The sequence below is a fragment of the Leptonotus elevatus genome, chromosome 8 (genome assembly GCF_054856555.1).
Source record: "Leptonotus elevatus isolate MCC_2025b chromosome 8, RoL_Lele_1.0, whole genome shotgun sequence".
Classification (NCBI taxonomy): Eukaryota; Metazoa; Chordata; class Actinopteri; order Syngnathiformes; family Syngnathidae; genus Leptonotus; species Leptonotus elevatus.
In genome coordinates this window covers 14,415,668-14,428,866 of record NC_141246.1, presented here as the reverse complement: position 1 = coordinate 14,428,866, position 13,199 = coordinate 14,415,668, and the positions used below count along the sequence as shown (strand labels likewise).

At 42.2% G+C, this 13,199-nt stretch overlaps 1 protein-coding gene across 5 annotated transcripts in view; it reads left to right on the top strand.

The window, feature by feature from the left end:
* The window catches only part of ube2o (ubiquitin-conjugating enzyme E2O), a 21,322-nt gene extending 8,477 nt beyond the window's left edge, over positions 1-12,845 (top strand). Inside the window, exons 4-24 of one of the 5 annotated variants that reach the window (XM_086082358.1) lie at positions 375-472; positions 546-609; positions 909-1,052; positions 2,818-2,927; positions 3,085-3,235; positions 3,375-3,432; positions 3,843-3,999; positions 4,548-4,703; positions 5,045-5,199; positions 5,407-5,519; positions 5,645-5,773; positions 5,908-5,997; positions 6,085-6,388; positions 6,495-6,670; positions 6,740-6,841; positions 6,926-7,106; positions 7,664-7,800; positions 8,400-8,603; positions 8,705-8,762; positions 8,850-9,564; positions 11,086-12,845. In XM_086082358.1, the coding sequence (XP_085938484.1) occupies positions 375-472; positions 546-609; positions 909-1,052; positions 2,818-2,927; positions 3,085-3,235; positions 3,375-3,432; positions 3,843-3,999; positions 4,548-4,703; positions 5,045-5,199; positions 5,407-5,519; positions 5,645-5,773; positions 5,908-5,997; positions 6,085-6,388; positions 6,495-6,670; positions 6,740-6,841; positions 6,926-7,106; positions 7,664-7,800; positions 8,400-8,603; positions 8,705-8,762; positions 8,850-9,564; positions 11,086-11,095 (3,312 nt within the window). In that variant the 3' untranslated portion in view covers positions 11,096-12,845. Of the gene's footprint in view, positions 1-374; positions 473-545; positions 610-908; positions 1,053-2,817; positions 2,928-3,084; positions 3,236-3,374; positions 3,433-3,842; positions 4,000-4,547; positions 4,704-5,044; positions 5,200-5,406; positions 5,520-5,644; positions 5,774-5,907; positions 5,998-6,084; positions 6,389-6,494; positions 6,842-6,925; positions 7,107-7,663; positions 7,801-8,399; positions 8,604-8,704; positions 8,763-8,849; positions 9,569-11,085 lie in introns of those variants that run through there. The other 4 variants (XM_086082357.1, XM_086082354.1, XM_086082353.1 and 1 more) reach the window with 4 other exon arrangements.
* Positions 12,846-13,199: the final 354 nt, after the last annotated feature.

Below are 13,199 nucleotides of genomic sequence, written 5' to 3'. Positions count from 1 at the left end.
CAACTTAGTGATACTGTTAATTTCATACTTGCCATGTTTTTCCAACAATTGTAAAATTGATAAGGGTGATGGTGAACATTAGCGGCACCAATGTGACTAAGGTCAAGCTGCCACTAATATTGTAGTCATTGTGTTTAATTGTGTATCTACCTAATACTGTCAGCCATATAAAATAAATCATGTTTTCAACTAAAGCTGCTGAAAAAGTAAAAAAAAAAAAAAAAAAAGGGTTTCCTTTAGGAATGGGTCTCCCATCAGCACCTCAAGCCAAGTCGACTCCTGCCAGTATTAAATCAATCACACATTTTTATGTAAGTCCACTTACATAAAAATGTCTTGTTTTAATTCTTAAATTGTTTCTCTTTCCTCCCCAGTCTTTTATGTACGGTGACTACATAGCTTATGACTTTTGGCTAGGCAAAGTGTACGACTTTACGAATCACATCATCCTCAAGCTCTCCAATGGAGCCAGGTAAGCTTATTTGTGTGCCATTGTGTGTGATTGTGATTATGTGTCAACTGATTTTTTTCTCATCGTCTTCCAGATGTTCCATGAGTGTGGAAGATGGCGCCAAGCTGTACGATGTCAGTCGTCATGTTTGTGATCCGGTATGGTATGATGCTCTTATTACATGCTTTACCTCTGCTTCGTGTATTGTGAAGCCAAAGCCAGATGGCAGATAGTGATTAACAACATGGCAGATGTGTGTGTGTGTGTGTATATATATATATATATATATATATATATATATATATATATATATATATATATTAATTTACCCTAATTTGGCTGTTGTTTTGTCATTTTATGAGCATCTCAGACAATGACTTGATGATCATTTCATTATCAAAACATTTAATTTGTGCTGTATTTTCTGCTTGCTCAACCATTTACTGTTGATTTTCAGGGTCTGTTCTTTGACGAGGAGTACGGGTTCTATCCTGGCCAGGTCCTGATTGGTCCTTCTAAAGTTTTCTCAAATGTCCAGTGGCTGTCAGGGGTCAAACCTGTCCTCTGCAGGAATTGCAAGTTCAGGGCAGTGGTGGAAGAGGTAAAGTGAACCTTTACCATTTTGTGCAGGGTTGACTGCAAGCTTAAAAGACCTATAGCATCCAGAGGGTCCATTTTTCACTAACAAGTTCACTAGAAGTATTTTTTTGATCAGCAAAATTAAACTGATATTGATTTTCAATAATATCAGCCTGTTTTGGCGCAATATATAAACCAGGGGTGGGCAAACTCAGTCCTCGGGCTGGATTCCTGCAGGTTTTAGATGTCTCCCTCCTCCAACACAGTTGAGGATTATTATCATGCTTTGCCACAGAGCTTGCTGATGAGCTGTTCATATGAACCAGCTATGTTTATATTCTAAACCTTTATTTCCGGACAATAAACCACTACTTGTTTCACACGCTTTGAACTCGGGCTGTCAGCCTGTCACTAATCTTTTTAGGGGCGATTACACTGGTAAACAGCTAATTTTAATTAGAGATGGCTTTATGTGCCCCTAAATGTATTTTTAGCGCTAATTTAAAGCAACACTAAGAAACTTTCAGTTTACGTTGATCATGGCGGTGCCATATGGACAACATTTCCCATGAGGACAAGCGCATTGCGTCATTTTTCTTCTTCTTTTTTTTAGCTCATGCTAGCGAGTGAAATCCGGGCCAATGTTGATCCTTGACTGTCCTTTTATCCGGGCATCTTCCCTTTTCCTTTTTTCCTTTTTGTCTCCTCAGACAAAACTTTTCAGTTGTTTTGCAGCTCCTGCCAGGAAAGCAGCAATCATGCATCGACATTCAAATTGACTTCTGTCTTTGTAACAAATGGGGGAAGTGACGTATGCCATAATGCATACAGCACATTTGTAGTTTTTTTGTGTGGCAGTGTTCCTACCATCCTCCTCAAAGTTGCTTAGTGCCAGTAAAAATGATACAGACCTCCTCAGCCCATGGCAAAGGTACCATTCAGCTAGTTTTAGTCAATCTTTCATCAGAAGAGTTATGAAAATATTTGACTACGGTTAAAAAGATACTAAGTGCCACTTTTATTTTTATTGTATTTTTTAAAGCACATCAGGATTTCTGAGATTTTCATTTCTTAAGTTTGACCTATAAAAGCTAGCGCAATAAGGATGCGTTGTAATTTATCGCCATGACATTCCAGAAAAAATTCCACCTACATAAATACTACTTAATATATTTCCATATTACATATATTGTTGTTATGACAACCTGATGTTCTAGCGAGAAAAAACAAGGGCAGATTCTAAATTTGTACAAAAAAATATTCTAGAAAAATGTGCTTGCTTCTCTTTTGTCAACATTTGTTGACCAGTGTTATCCAATTGATTATTCCATTGGTTACTCTGGAAATTGGCAGAATTAGATACCAAATTGTGTGGACAAAGGCATGTACTGCAGGCTAAAGTTGCCGTATTTACTCATATTTTATACATCATTAATGTCAGCGATGGAATACCCCCTACCTCCAAAATGACAACCTTGCAGGAAAAAAATATAAAAAATCCTGTGTGGGTTTCCAGACACCGCTTTGTTCAAGTAGGAAATATTCAGTATATTGCTATCATATACCTTTGTACATTCACATCAACACAACAGTACCCCAAAGTTATGGTCAATAACTAATTTATTATGTAAAAAATCGATTAAAATTGTATAAACATCGCACCGTACTGACTAACATGACATCAATATGACGTCTTCACTAATTAAGGACATTAACGCCTGTTTGTCTACTACTGCTACGACTGCACGGGTCTGCCATTATCACTGGTATTAATGTGGTTTACTCAGGTCAAGGTTTTGGAGTTGAAGGTCACGTGGATCACAAAGAGCTATTCCCCAAAAGGCTCTGACAGCATCTATCCTCCTCCCTGCACCATCACGCAGGAGAATCTTTGCAGGTTGGTCTGCTTCTTCACTGATACAAATGAAGCCACACACCATACTTGATCAACAACTATATGTAATGTAGCTCTAGAGTCTAGTCTTTTTTTTTTTGCAGATCGTTTGTGTTGTGCACTGCCCTGTGTGTAATTTTGCTCTCCTCACCGGGTTTAGGGTGAGACGCCTAGGCTATTATGACCACACCCAGAGGCAGCTTGGAGACAGAGGTCTCTATGTGTTCCCTGCTAATGGGGATGCCACACGCATCACATTCGAAGGACCTGAAAGGACCCCTGTCCTGCAAGAGGATCCTGTGGTCAGAAAGGTCTATCTTACATGAGGCATCACTGATAATTATCTTTAGGCTTTTAGCTGTCAATCCATACAAATGTGATCCCTGCAAAACTCACTCAAGGGTGTGTGTGTGTGTGTGTGGTGTGCGCATGCCTGCCTGTGTGTTACAGTTAAAAAGATTTTTCAAGAAGGATTCTGGTAAGAAGACAGAAAACGTCGATACACAAGGTACCAAACAATACTGTCATTCAGCACACACCAAAGTCCTTATACATTTGTCATGGTCAGAAAAAAAGCATATTCTTCTCACATCTTCCCTGACGTGCTTGGGAACTAAATGTGTCAGAGAGCGTTAAATTCCTGGGAGAGCAGTCTGTCAGATAGACTCTCCACAAATGAAGCCCTGAGCTGAGGGAATAGTTTGTTGACAAATGGTGTTGGATATCCAGGAAAACAGATGAAGGTGGTACTTTGTTCTCTGACTACACAGAAAAGTAACCCAATGAATTGTTTTGGGGCATTATACAACTGATTACATGTTTTTTTTATAGTTCTTTATTACGTTCCTTACTCTGTGGTATTTACTGTCATGTCAAACATTATTTTTGAATTGCCAATTTATTTTTATATTTCAACAGGCGAGCACAAATCAGAACAGACCGATGGCTCCCTTCACGACAATAACTGCCCAAACAATCAGAACCCCCCTGACGCCCAGAACACTCAAAACGCGCATGCTGAGCACGGCGAGCACGACGCTGATGACGAAGCAGCAGAAGACACGGACGACGCCAGGTCTGGCAGCGCCTCTTGATTTAACTTAGATACGCACATACAAACCAAAATGTCTTCTTTCTTTTTTTTTAACAAATTAAGTTCCTAAATGAGTATAGCTAAATTCGATTTCATATTTAAATAATCCAGCCAAAAGCCGGTCAAATCAACAAAAGTTATTCACTGAAAAATCCATAAAAAGCTTACTTTAGGGAGTACAACTCCTTTTGAAAAGCAAGCTTTTTATGGATTTATCAGTGAATAGTTCTTGTTGATTTGACAATCCTTTGGCGAGATTACTTAATTAGGAAATCGAATTTAGCTATACTCATTTTGCAACTTTCACTCACAGGTTGTCAAGCGCACACCAAATCAGTAGTTGACACGTTACCATTGACTTAACATTTGTAAAAAAAAATGTAAGAAAACTATGCTCAACAGAAATCTGGACCTTAAAGATAAGTTTTTGCACTACCGACTACCACTAGTGTGGCGGGGCTGTTCTATTTGTTAAATCTGTCATGGGATAGAGTAACGCAAAAAAGTCACTTTTTCTACCTGTGTTGTAGTTCTCTGACATCATCGGCCAGCTCGACAGCATCCTCACAAAGCGGCGGCCTGGGAACGAACCGCAAGAAAAGCATCCCACTCTCTATACGAAATCTGAAGAGGAAACACAAGAAGAGGAGGACCAAGTTCTCCCGCGAGTTCAAACCAGGAGACAGGTGAGATGTAGCATACTGTAGTTTCATTATGTTTGGGCTGCCTCTTTTTGTTATACAAAATTTCTTCATAACAGTTTTGATAGATTTGTGTATTCATTATAGAATATACAGGTTAAATTTGTCTTAAAGTGTAAAAATGGAGACATCAATTCAAAATTTAAATTTAAATTCAGTATATAGCACTTTCATACATAACAATTCAAAAGTGCTGCACATTACAACATCCAGAATCTAACATGGGGGTGTTATATTGGTGGCACATCTTATAGCGTTAAGAGCTTGTCTACTGTAGTATGATTATAGTTTTTTTTTGGGTTGACACAATGTGTGTTTATGTGTAGTGTGGCTGTGGAAGTTGTATCTACCAAGACTACAGCTGATGTAATGTGGAAGGACGGACGTGTGGAGAAAGGGATACGATCAAATGACCTCATCCCTATCCAGCATCTAGACGGCCATGAGTTTTGCCCTGGCGACTTTGTGGTAGACAAACGACGTAAGCCATTGTCCAACAGTTTTGCAATTCACATTGAAGCTGTTTGCTTTTGGATACATGACCAGTAACCATGTATTTCCATTATTTAATCTACATTTGCTAGTCCATTTTCAATAATGTGTTTTATATAAATCATTGCAAATAGAGGTTTGTAATCTCCATGATAATAAAATGTTAAAAATGTTTTTTATTTGTTGTTCACTATAGCCCAAGTCCTCCAGGACACAGGTGTGTATGGTGTGATCCAGTCTGGTGACCACAAGGGCAGGACATGTGTCGTTAAGTGGATCAAACTCAACGCCACCAGTGACGATGTAGAGGTCAGTCCGAAAACCTGCGCACGGATTGATAAAAAACAAAAACGCTATTACTCATCATGAATCTGTTTATACATTGTTGAATGCATTAGTATGATTAATCTTTTTCTTTTCTCCCCTGCCTCCAGGTTATTGGTGTGGAGGAAGATGTCAGCGTCTACGACATAACGGACCACCCAGATTTCCACTTCCGCACCACTGATATTGTCATAAGGATATGGAACTCGGAAGTAGGCGAGAATGACTGTGAAAATGAGGTAAGGGGTATTTAAATTAGGTGAATTAGAATCTTGTGAATTAGCCATATCATAGCATTTATTTGGTTGTTTTTGTACTAGCCTCCTCACATGCTTTTTGTCTTATGATTATGTCGACATACCCCCACCCTCAGACATCAGTCGGCCAAGTGTCCAGGGTGGATGTGAGCAGCAAAGTGGAGGTGGTGTGGGCGGACAACTCCATGACCATCGTCCTCCCACAGGTCCTTTACAACCTAATCGCTAAACTGAGAAGTAAAATAAATAGCTATTGCCATCATAGTTGCTGACATTCTTGAAATCCCACACAGCATCTTTACTGTGTGGAGTCTGAGATCGAGGAGACGGACTACGACTCTGTGGACGAGACGAGTAGCGGCCTGTCCACTGAGGAGTGGGAAGACGAAAGCGACAGCTGGGAGACTGATAACGGCCTCACCACAGAGGATGACAGCCATGTTGACAATATGGACGTCACGGAGACGGCGACCCCCACGTCCATGTTCATCATTCCCCCTCAAGAGGAGGACAAAGTCGGGGAGACCAGTCCCACGAAAGCAGTCGGTGGAAAAGAAGGTGAAACGTTAGTAGTGGCGAGTTCAGCTTCTGGAGGAGGTGAGGGTTTGAGATTCTAATTTAAAGAATAATGTAGAACATTTTATGTCAAGATTCAAATTTCATTGCATTTTTCTAACAAAATGTGTCTCATGGCGCACTCCAGCAGGTGCTGTCAACGGAGCCGAGAAGCCAAGTAAAGACGGCGCCTCGCGAGGCTTCCGGGAGTTGAAGGAAGCCCTGAGGATCCTGGAGAGCCTGAAGAACATGACTGTGGAGCAGCTTTGGACCGGCCTCTCACCGACATCCCCCACCTCGGTCGCACCGGCTTCGGCAGCTAACGTAAGTCCCGCGCCGCCATCAGCCCCCGAAAAACCCAACAAGGAAAAGCGCTTCCTTGATGACCTCAAGAAGCTGCAGGAGAACCTGAGAAAGACGTTGGATATTGTGGCCATCGTGGAGGAGGAGAAAATGGAGGCTGTAGTAGAAGCAAGCGGGGGTGCGGGTACAAAGGTATGCTCTGACAATCAGTCATCGTGTTGATTTGATTTCTATTCCGCTTTCATTTTTGTTTTGTCCTTCCAACTGGTTCCTCAGGCTGAGAGACCTGCAGAGGAGAAACCCCATCAGGAGCCACAGACGCCGGTGGCTGGACAGGAGTGGCCCACTGACTTTCTGAGTGACACACCTGTACTGTGCCAACAGAGTGGAGGCAAACCTGGCGTCACATTTACGAGTGCCAAGGGTGAAGTGTTCTCTGTGCTGGATTGGGCGCCAGGTACACATGTTCTTCTTCTTTTTTTCAAAGTCAAACCTGTTTTCATCGCTGGCTGCGGTGTAGTTAAGCTTGTCCTCAGGCTGTGATAAATGTGCGATTTTAAGGTCATGATGTAGTTCACGTCAGTTTAGAAAGTGAGCAAAATGCACATTTTAGGCAATAAAATGATGCAGATCAGTGCAACAGTAACAGTGTGAATTTATAATGCTATAAAAACACTAAAAATGGCATGTGTTAGTGCTTTGACTCCATCTGAAGAGCCAGGGAAAAGTTCCGTTGCCTAGCCGGCAGCCTTGAGTTTGATGCATATTAGAATTCTTTTTTTAAGCTTTTTTTGGTTCTGAATCATGAGTCAGTCAAGAAAACCAGATAAAGCATGCTACGTTGCTAACCTTACCATACAGCACTTCAGACTCTCTTCTAAATGATCAACCCTGGCTGGGTTTAGCCAGCTGATAAGACTTAAGCTGGTGTGACTACAAAAGGAATCAATTATACATGAGTTCAATCTCTTTGGCAGCTTAAAATTCTCCATGTCCCCCATCTGTCTTTTGCAGAAACGCATTCCTTTCACAAAATGGAATTTCAGCCAGCTGAAGCCAAAAAGTTCTTTAGCACCGTAAGGAAGGAAATGGCTCTGCTGGCGACGTCACTGCCAGATGGCATCATGGTCAAAACCTTTGAAGATCGCATGGTGGGTTGGCAATCCTGAAAGATAGACGAAATGGCTGCCTTTTTAGATTAATAGTTAGTAGCTTGATTACATACTGTAAACCATTGACCTTCAAACAACATCAGTGCCTCACCGTGTTCATCTTAAAAATATTGCTTATATGCAATCTCATGCAAAATTACCTAAAAATTGCTGTTTGCTGACACACTGCCATAAAAACCCGAGGCCACCTATGTTAGTCGTCAATCAAATTCATTGACCAGCACTGCTGTCCTGATTCTCTGCCATTGCTGTTATCCACATACATGACTGTTAACATTTTTAGGCTGCATTAAATATGTTGTTTTAACATTGTGATATCTAAGTTGAATATTTTGCATGCCTCCATCAAAGACAGTATTGTTAATTGTTAACATTTTTTTGGTACTCCTTCCTATTAGTTTTTTGTTTTCACTGTTTCAAAATTAGGGGTGCAATATTGCCTATAACCTTCGGTAACGTTTTGGCAAGACAATTGTATCGCATTGTAATATGATTTTGCGTTGAATTGCTTGAGTTGGTGGCTAAATTAAATGCCATTATTTCTTAATTTTGCATTGTCATGGCTTCCTCCCACACAGGACCTCTTCTCGGCTTTGATCAAGGGGCCAAATCGTACGCCTTACGAGGATGGCTTGTTCCTATTCGACATCCAACTGCCTAACATTTATCCGGCGCTGCCGCCCCTTTTTCGTTACCTGTCTCAGTGCAGCGGCCGCCTCAATCCCAACCTCTACAACAACGGCAAGGTCTGCGTCAGTCTGCTGGGCACCTGGATCGGCAGGGTAAGTGTTAGCCAGTTCAATGTTTTTAGGAGTTTGCGGGGGAATCTGGCTAAAATATTCAGTGGCACCCTCATCATTTCATCCTTGGTTTTTATCAACAGGGCACTGAGAGATGGACCAGCAAGTCCAGCCTGCTGCAAGTCCTCATCTCCATACAAGGTTAGCACATTCATCCATCTTCTCCCATATTGCAGCTTTTGCGTTTTGAAAACATTCTACTACATTGTACGGTGTGTCAACTGGCAGGTCTGATCCTGGTCAACGAGCCTTACTACAACGAGGCGGGCTTCGACAGCGACCGCGGCCTCCAGGAAGGGTACGAAAACAGCCGCTGCTACAACGAGATGGCCTTGATCAAAATGGTCCAGTCCATGACGCAGCTGCTCCAGAATCCCGTGGAGGTTTTCAAACTGGAGATCCGGGAGCACTTCGTCACCAACGGCTGGCGTCTGGTCCACCGCCTGGAAGTTTGGCTGGAATTGCATGACGCCGCCGAAAGGGACTACGCGTCGCACGTCTCCTCCAGAGCGCATCACGGCAAAGCTTCCTGCGCGGATGCTCCGGAGGAGCAGGCGCCCATGGCCGCGGCGCACAGCACCCCACGGAAGGCGGGAGGCAGTATTATAGAGGAGGAGCCGGAGGATTCAGGACTCAGTCCGTCCACTGCGTCCACTTCTCAGCGGGAGACTGGTCAGAACTCGGACCACGACAGCAAAGACGCCGCTTCGGCCACGTCAGAAGCGGTTTCCGCTGCTGGCGACGGTGCGTTCAGCCAGCCGGTGGTACGACCCAAGAAGCGGCGAAAGAGCTATCGGAGCTTCCTCCCAGAGGGCGGCTACCCGGACATCGGCTTCCCGCTCTTCCCGCTCTCTAAAGGCTTCGTAAAGAGCGTCCGCTGCGTGCTGCTGCAGTATCGAGCCGCGCTGGTGGCCGCCGACGTCCCAGATCAAGTCAAGGACAAGTAAGTGCCTCCTCACGTCTCTACACTGTCTGCTCATCTCCTTCCTTTCTATCAAGCTGCCGAGGAGCTTTTTAACCGCTGGAGTGGCCCGCATGCGAGAAAACAATAGGAAAACGAAAAATATTTGTCATCATGTTGAGACGACGATGAATCTTGAAATAGAGTAACCCTTTATAGTAATCAGAGTAGTTACATACGCAGTGACAGAAATATACAGTATTAGATGTGTATGTATGGGCGAATACGTGATATTACACATCAACCAATCAAAAGGCGCAAATACAATCCCTCGTGGCATAAACAAAACATTGTTGCTAGGCTAACACTAAACGGCCACATCTGAGTGGTCAGAAATACTTTGCGCATAATTTGAAAGTCAAGCAACATTTTGAGAGACACATTTTTTTTCAATAATATTAATGATTGCTATGAAAATTTAAGATTGTAACTGTTGTATTATGGGAAATAAGTGGTGTTTATTTCTGATACGTGCTCGTATGCGTTTGCTATTGAGTACATTTCACCAACATTGTCTCTCCATTCTTTAGCTACTTCGTTCTTGATCTTTAAATTGACATGTCTTCACTAAATATTACTGGATTGCCACAATGTATACAACATTGGAAGCATTTTTAATGCCCTTTCAGAAAATTTATATTGCAGTGGACCCCTGCTATTCATCTGGAAATGCCTTATGGTAACCTTGCTCTCGCAAGATGTATTCTCGCGGTATTTGTGAGATCATAAACTCCCGAGAATCCATCTTGTACCGCTCCCATTGATTTCCACCGATACGAACCACTGGTGGTTCGGACCAATCACAGAGCGACATTGTATTTGGGGGCGGGATATGCAGTTGTGACGAAAACAAGAAGCGCCGAAGCCGTGGGAAGAAACAAACCAAACATGGCGACACCGGTGGACGAATGCGTGGACACTGCAATTAATTCTGTTCTCGCTGAATTAGTCTCTTGTATCTGCATATCAACATTGCAAAACCGACAACATGAACTCAACGCCATGATATCAGCTAGTCACAAGCTAGTAGTATGTCGGTGACGACATTTTCATCCTTTGCCGTGATTGGTCAAAACAAAAGTTAGGTAGACGTGCGCACGAAAGTGTTGTACAGCATGCCCCGCCTTTCCCAAGCAAATCAACGCGGAGCAGTCGCAGACTGGTATTGTGGAGAACTCCCTCGAGTGAAGCACAAATCAATGTGGCTATTGCCAAGCTAGTATCATGGGGAAATATTTAAAAAAAGAAAGAAAAAGAAACTGATGAAAATTCAACAAGCGTTTTACATAAAAAAATATATATATATTTGCGTTAAGGGAATAAAAAATATATTTGAGGTGTTTTAAAAAAAATCTGCATTTATTCGCATCCTCAGGTACCGAAACACAAGTCCGCTGTATCTTTTTCTCTTCAATTTATTCCAAATGATGTATTTTGTCCTTTCCTCTGTGGGCTGGCCTTTTACTGGTGCCACCTGATCTCGTCTTTTTGTTCTCCCTCCAGTGACACATAAAGATACCGACAAAGGACCTCAGCTGCTAAGCGTCACAGAAACCCTTATCTGCACTTTAAGCAGGTAAACATTCCCCCAAGCCCCTTGTGTCAGTGGTGGAGATTGAAAAGAATGGGAAGGAGAGTGCCAAGAACCTGATGACCACTTCGCGTTTCAGTTTTGCTTGAAAACCTCGCAACGTGTTACGAAAGAACCACCGGGTTCCTGTTGAAAGGCCCGATCTGCTGCCACTTTGTAGCACCGCTGATGCCATCAGTGGACCACCCTGCACTGATAACTCCATCCAAATGCGTCAGGCAGGCATATGGGAACACCCAACCACCCACCCAAAATCAAAACCACTTCTTGTATGCTTTCTGCCAAATTATGCCAACACACCAATGTCATCAAACTGCCAACAGCTTGTTACTTCATTCATAACGCTATCTGTTTTATTTATTAGTCGTACCTTGTCTTATGAATTGTTTTACCTCACAACATCCGCCCAGCATTTAGCATCTCGCTCACAATTATAAATAATACATTGAGTAAATAAGAGCTGAGTCACAGAACAAATTGAACTCCTAAGCCAAGGTATCACTGTATTATCAAAATGGAACTTGCTTTTGAGGCATAACACGCAACACACTATGACCACATCCATTCCATCATCTCGTCAAAATGTTGCCTTACTCGGGGGGGGGGGCAGAGCTGCTTGTTTGGTTAGCACTGTGCCTTGTTGCAGTGTTAACCTCTCTATTCCGCCCTCAGCCCTCCTCACTGCATGAATGGCAGCAAACTACACATCTGCTTATCTGGCACGATTGCGCTTCCCTGGCCATGTGTGACTGCTTTAAAAAAATAAAAAAATAAAAATAAAATACATACAGCAATTTCCCCACCAACTCGCCTCTCTGGGTTCTTATTCTGCCCGGTGACAGGTGATGCTGTATTTTACTGTGAAAGAAAGTGGTTCTTGTGCTTCCTAGGGAGAGCAGAGCAGTCTTTGTTTACATTTTTTTAATCATTATTTTGTACAAATGACTGATTCCCATCATACTTTTTTTTTTCTCTGACTAAACCGATGCTATGCTTATAACGTGTGCTTTCTGTGTGCTGTGGAACTAGCTGGACGAGTGCTAAGAGTTATTTTTTGAGTTATGATGAATTGTCGCGCGCACACACGCAATTCTGCACCGGATGAGGCAATCAGGCTTCCTTGACATTCCGACATCATTATTTTGCTGCCTTTAATGCTACAAAGAAATGACGTGATCGTCACTGTAGCGCCGAGCCTGTATTTGCTTTACGCTGCTCCTCGTCCTCTTCACGCTGCTGTCTGTAAATGTCAGACATCTTCTTACATGAAGTGCAAACAAGCTCCTGCCTGAAGTTGATGCCATTGCTTGTGAAGCTGTCAAAGATCCGATCAAGCACGTGGCTTTTAAACAATATCATATGTGTTATTTCTCCTCCCCCACAAGCCAAAGCATGCACCATTTTGCTTTAAATTAAGCCTTTCTGCCAGGCAACACTTGACTGTATCATGTCATTTCCACAGTGGCCTGTTTTATTTATAAATATATATACATGAAGAATTAAAGTTATGATTTGTAGCCTGATTCCTTCTGAGTGGATGTCATGGATATATAAACTCACTTGAAGATGTACGGATGCTTGGGGCAAAATGTACAAAATGATTTCAGTTTTTTTCAAATTGCATTTGTTGTGTTGAGACAGATGTATATTAACGTATTAAACTTTGCAAGCATTACTGTAGTGATGTGTCTTTTTGTTTATTTGGATCCCCACACTGTGCTACTTGCACATTCAGACCCCTGGGCTAACATGACATAATTTTGTAATTTCCATTCTAATGTAGAAACAAAAGTACAGTACCGTACAGCAAGGCTACATGATTCATTCTTAAACTCTAGAATGAAAAGAAATACATACACTAGTTCAGAATTCCTCCTAGTAACAGAATTCCTTTGTTTTGGATTATTTTCTCCTGATTGATTGCCCCATGTAAGGGTGTTGCTTTTTTGCAGCACTTGAAAACTGCACAATGTCCCAAAACATGAGATCACAGTCGTGTTTCAGCCTTTTGTCCAAAGTTAGCCAG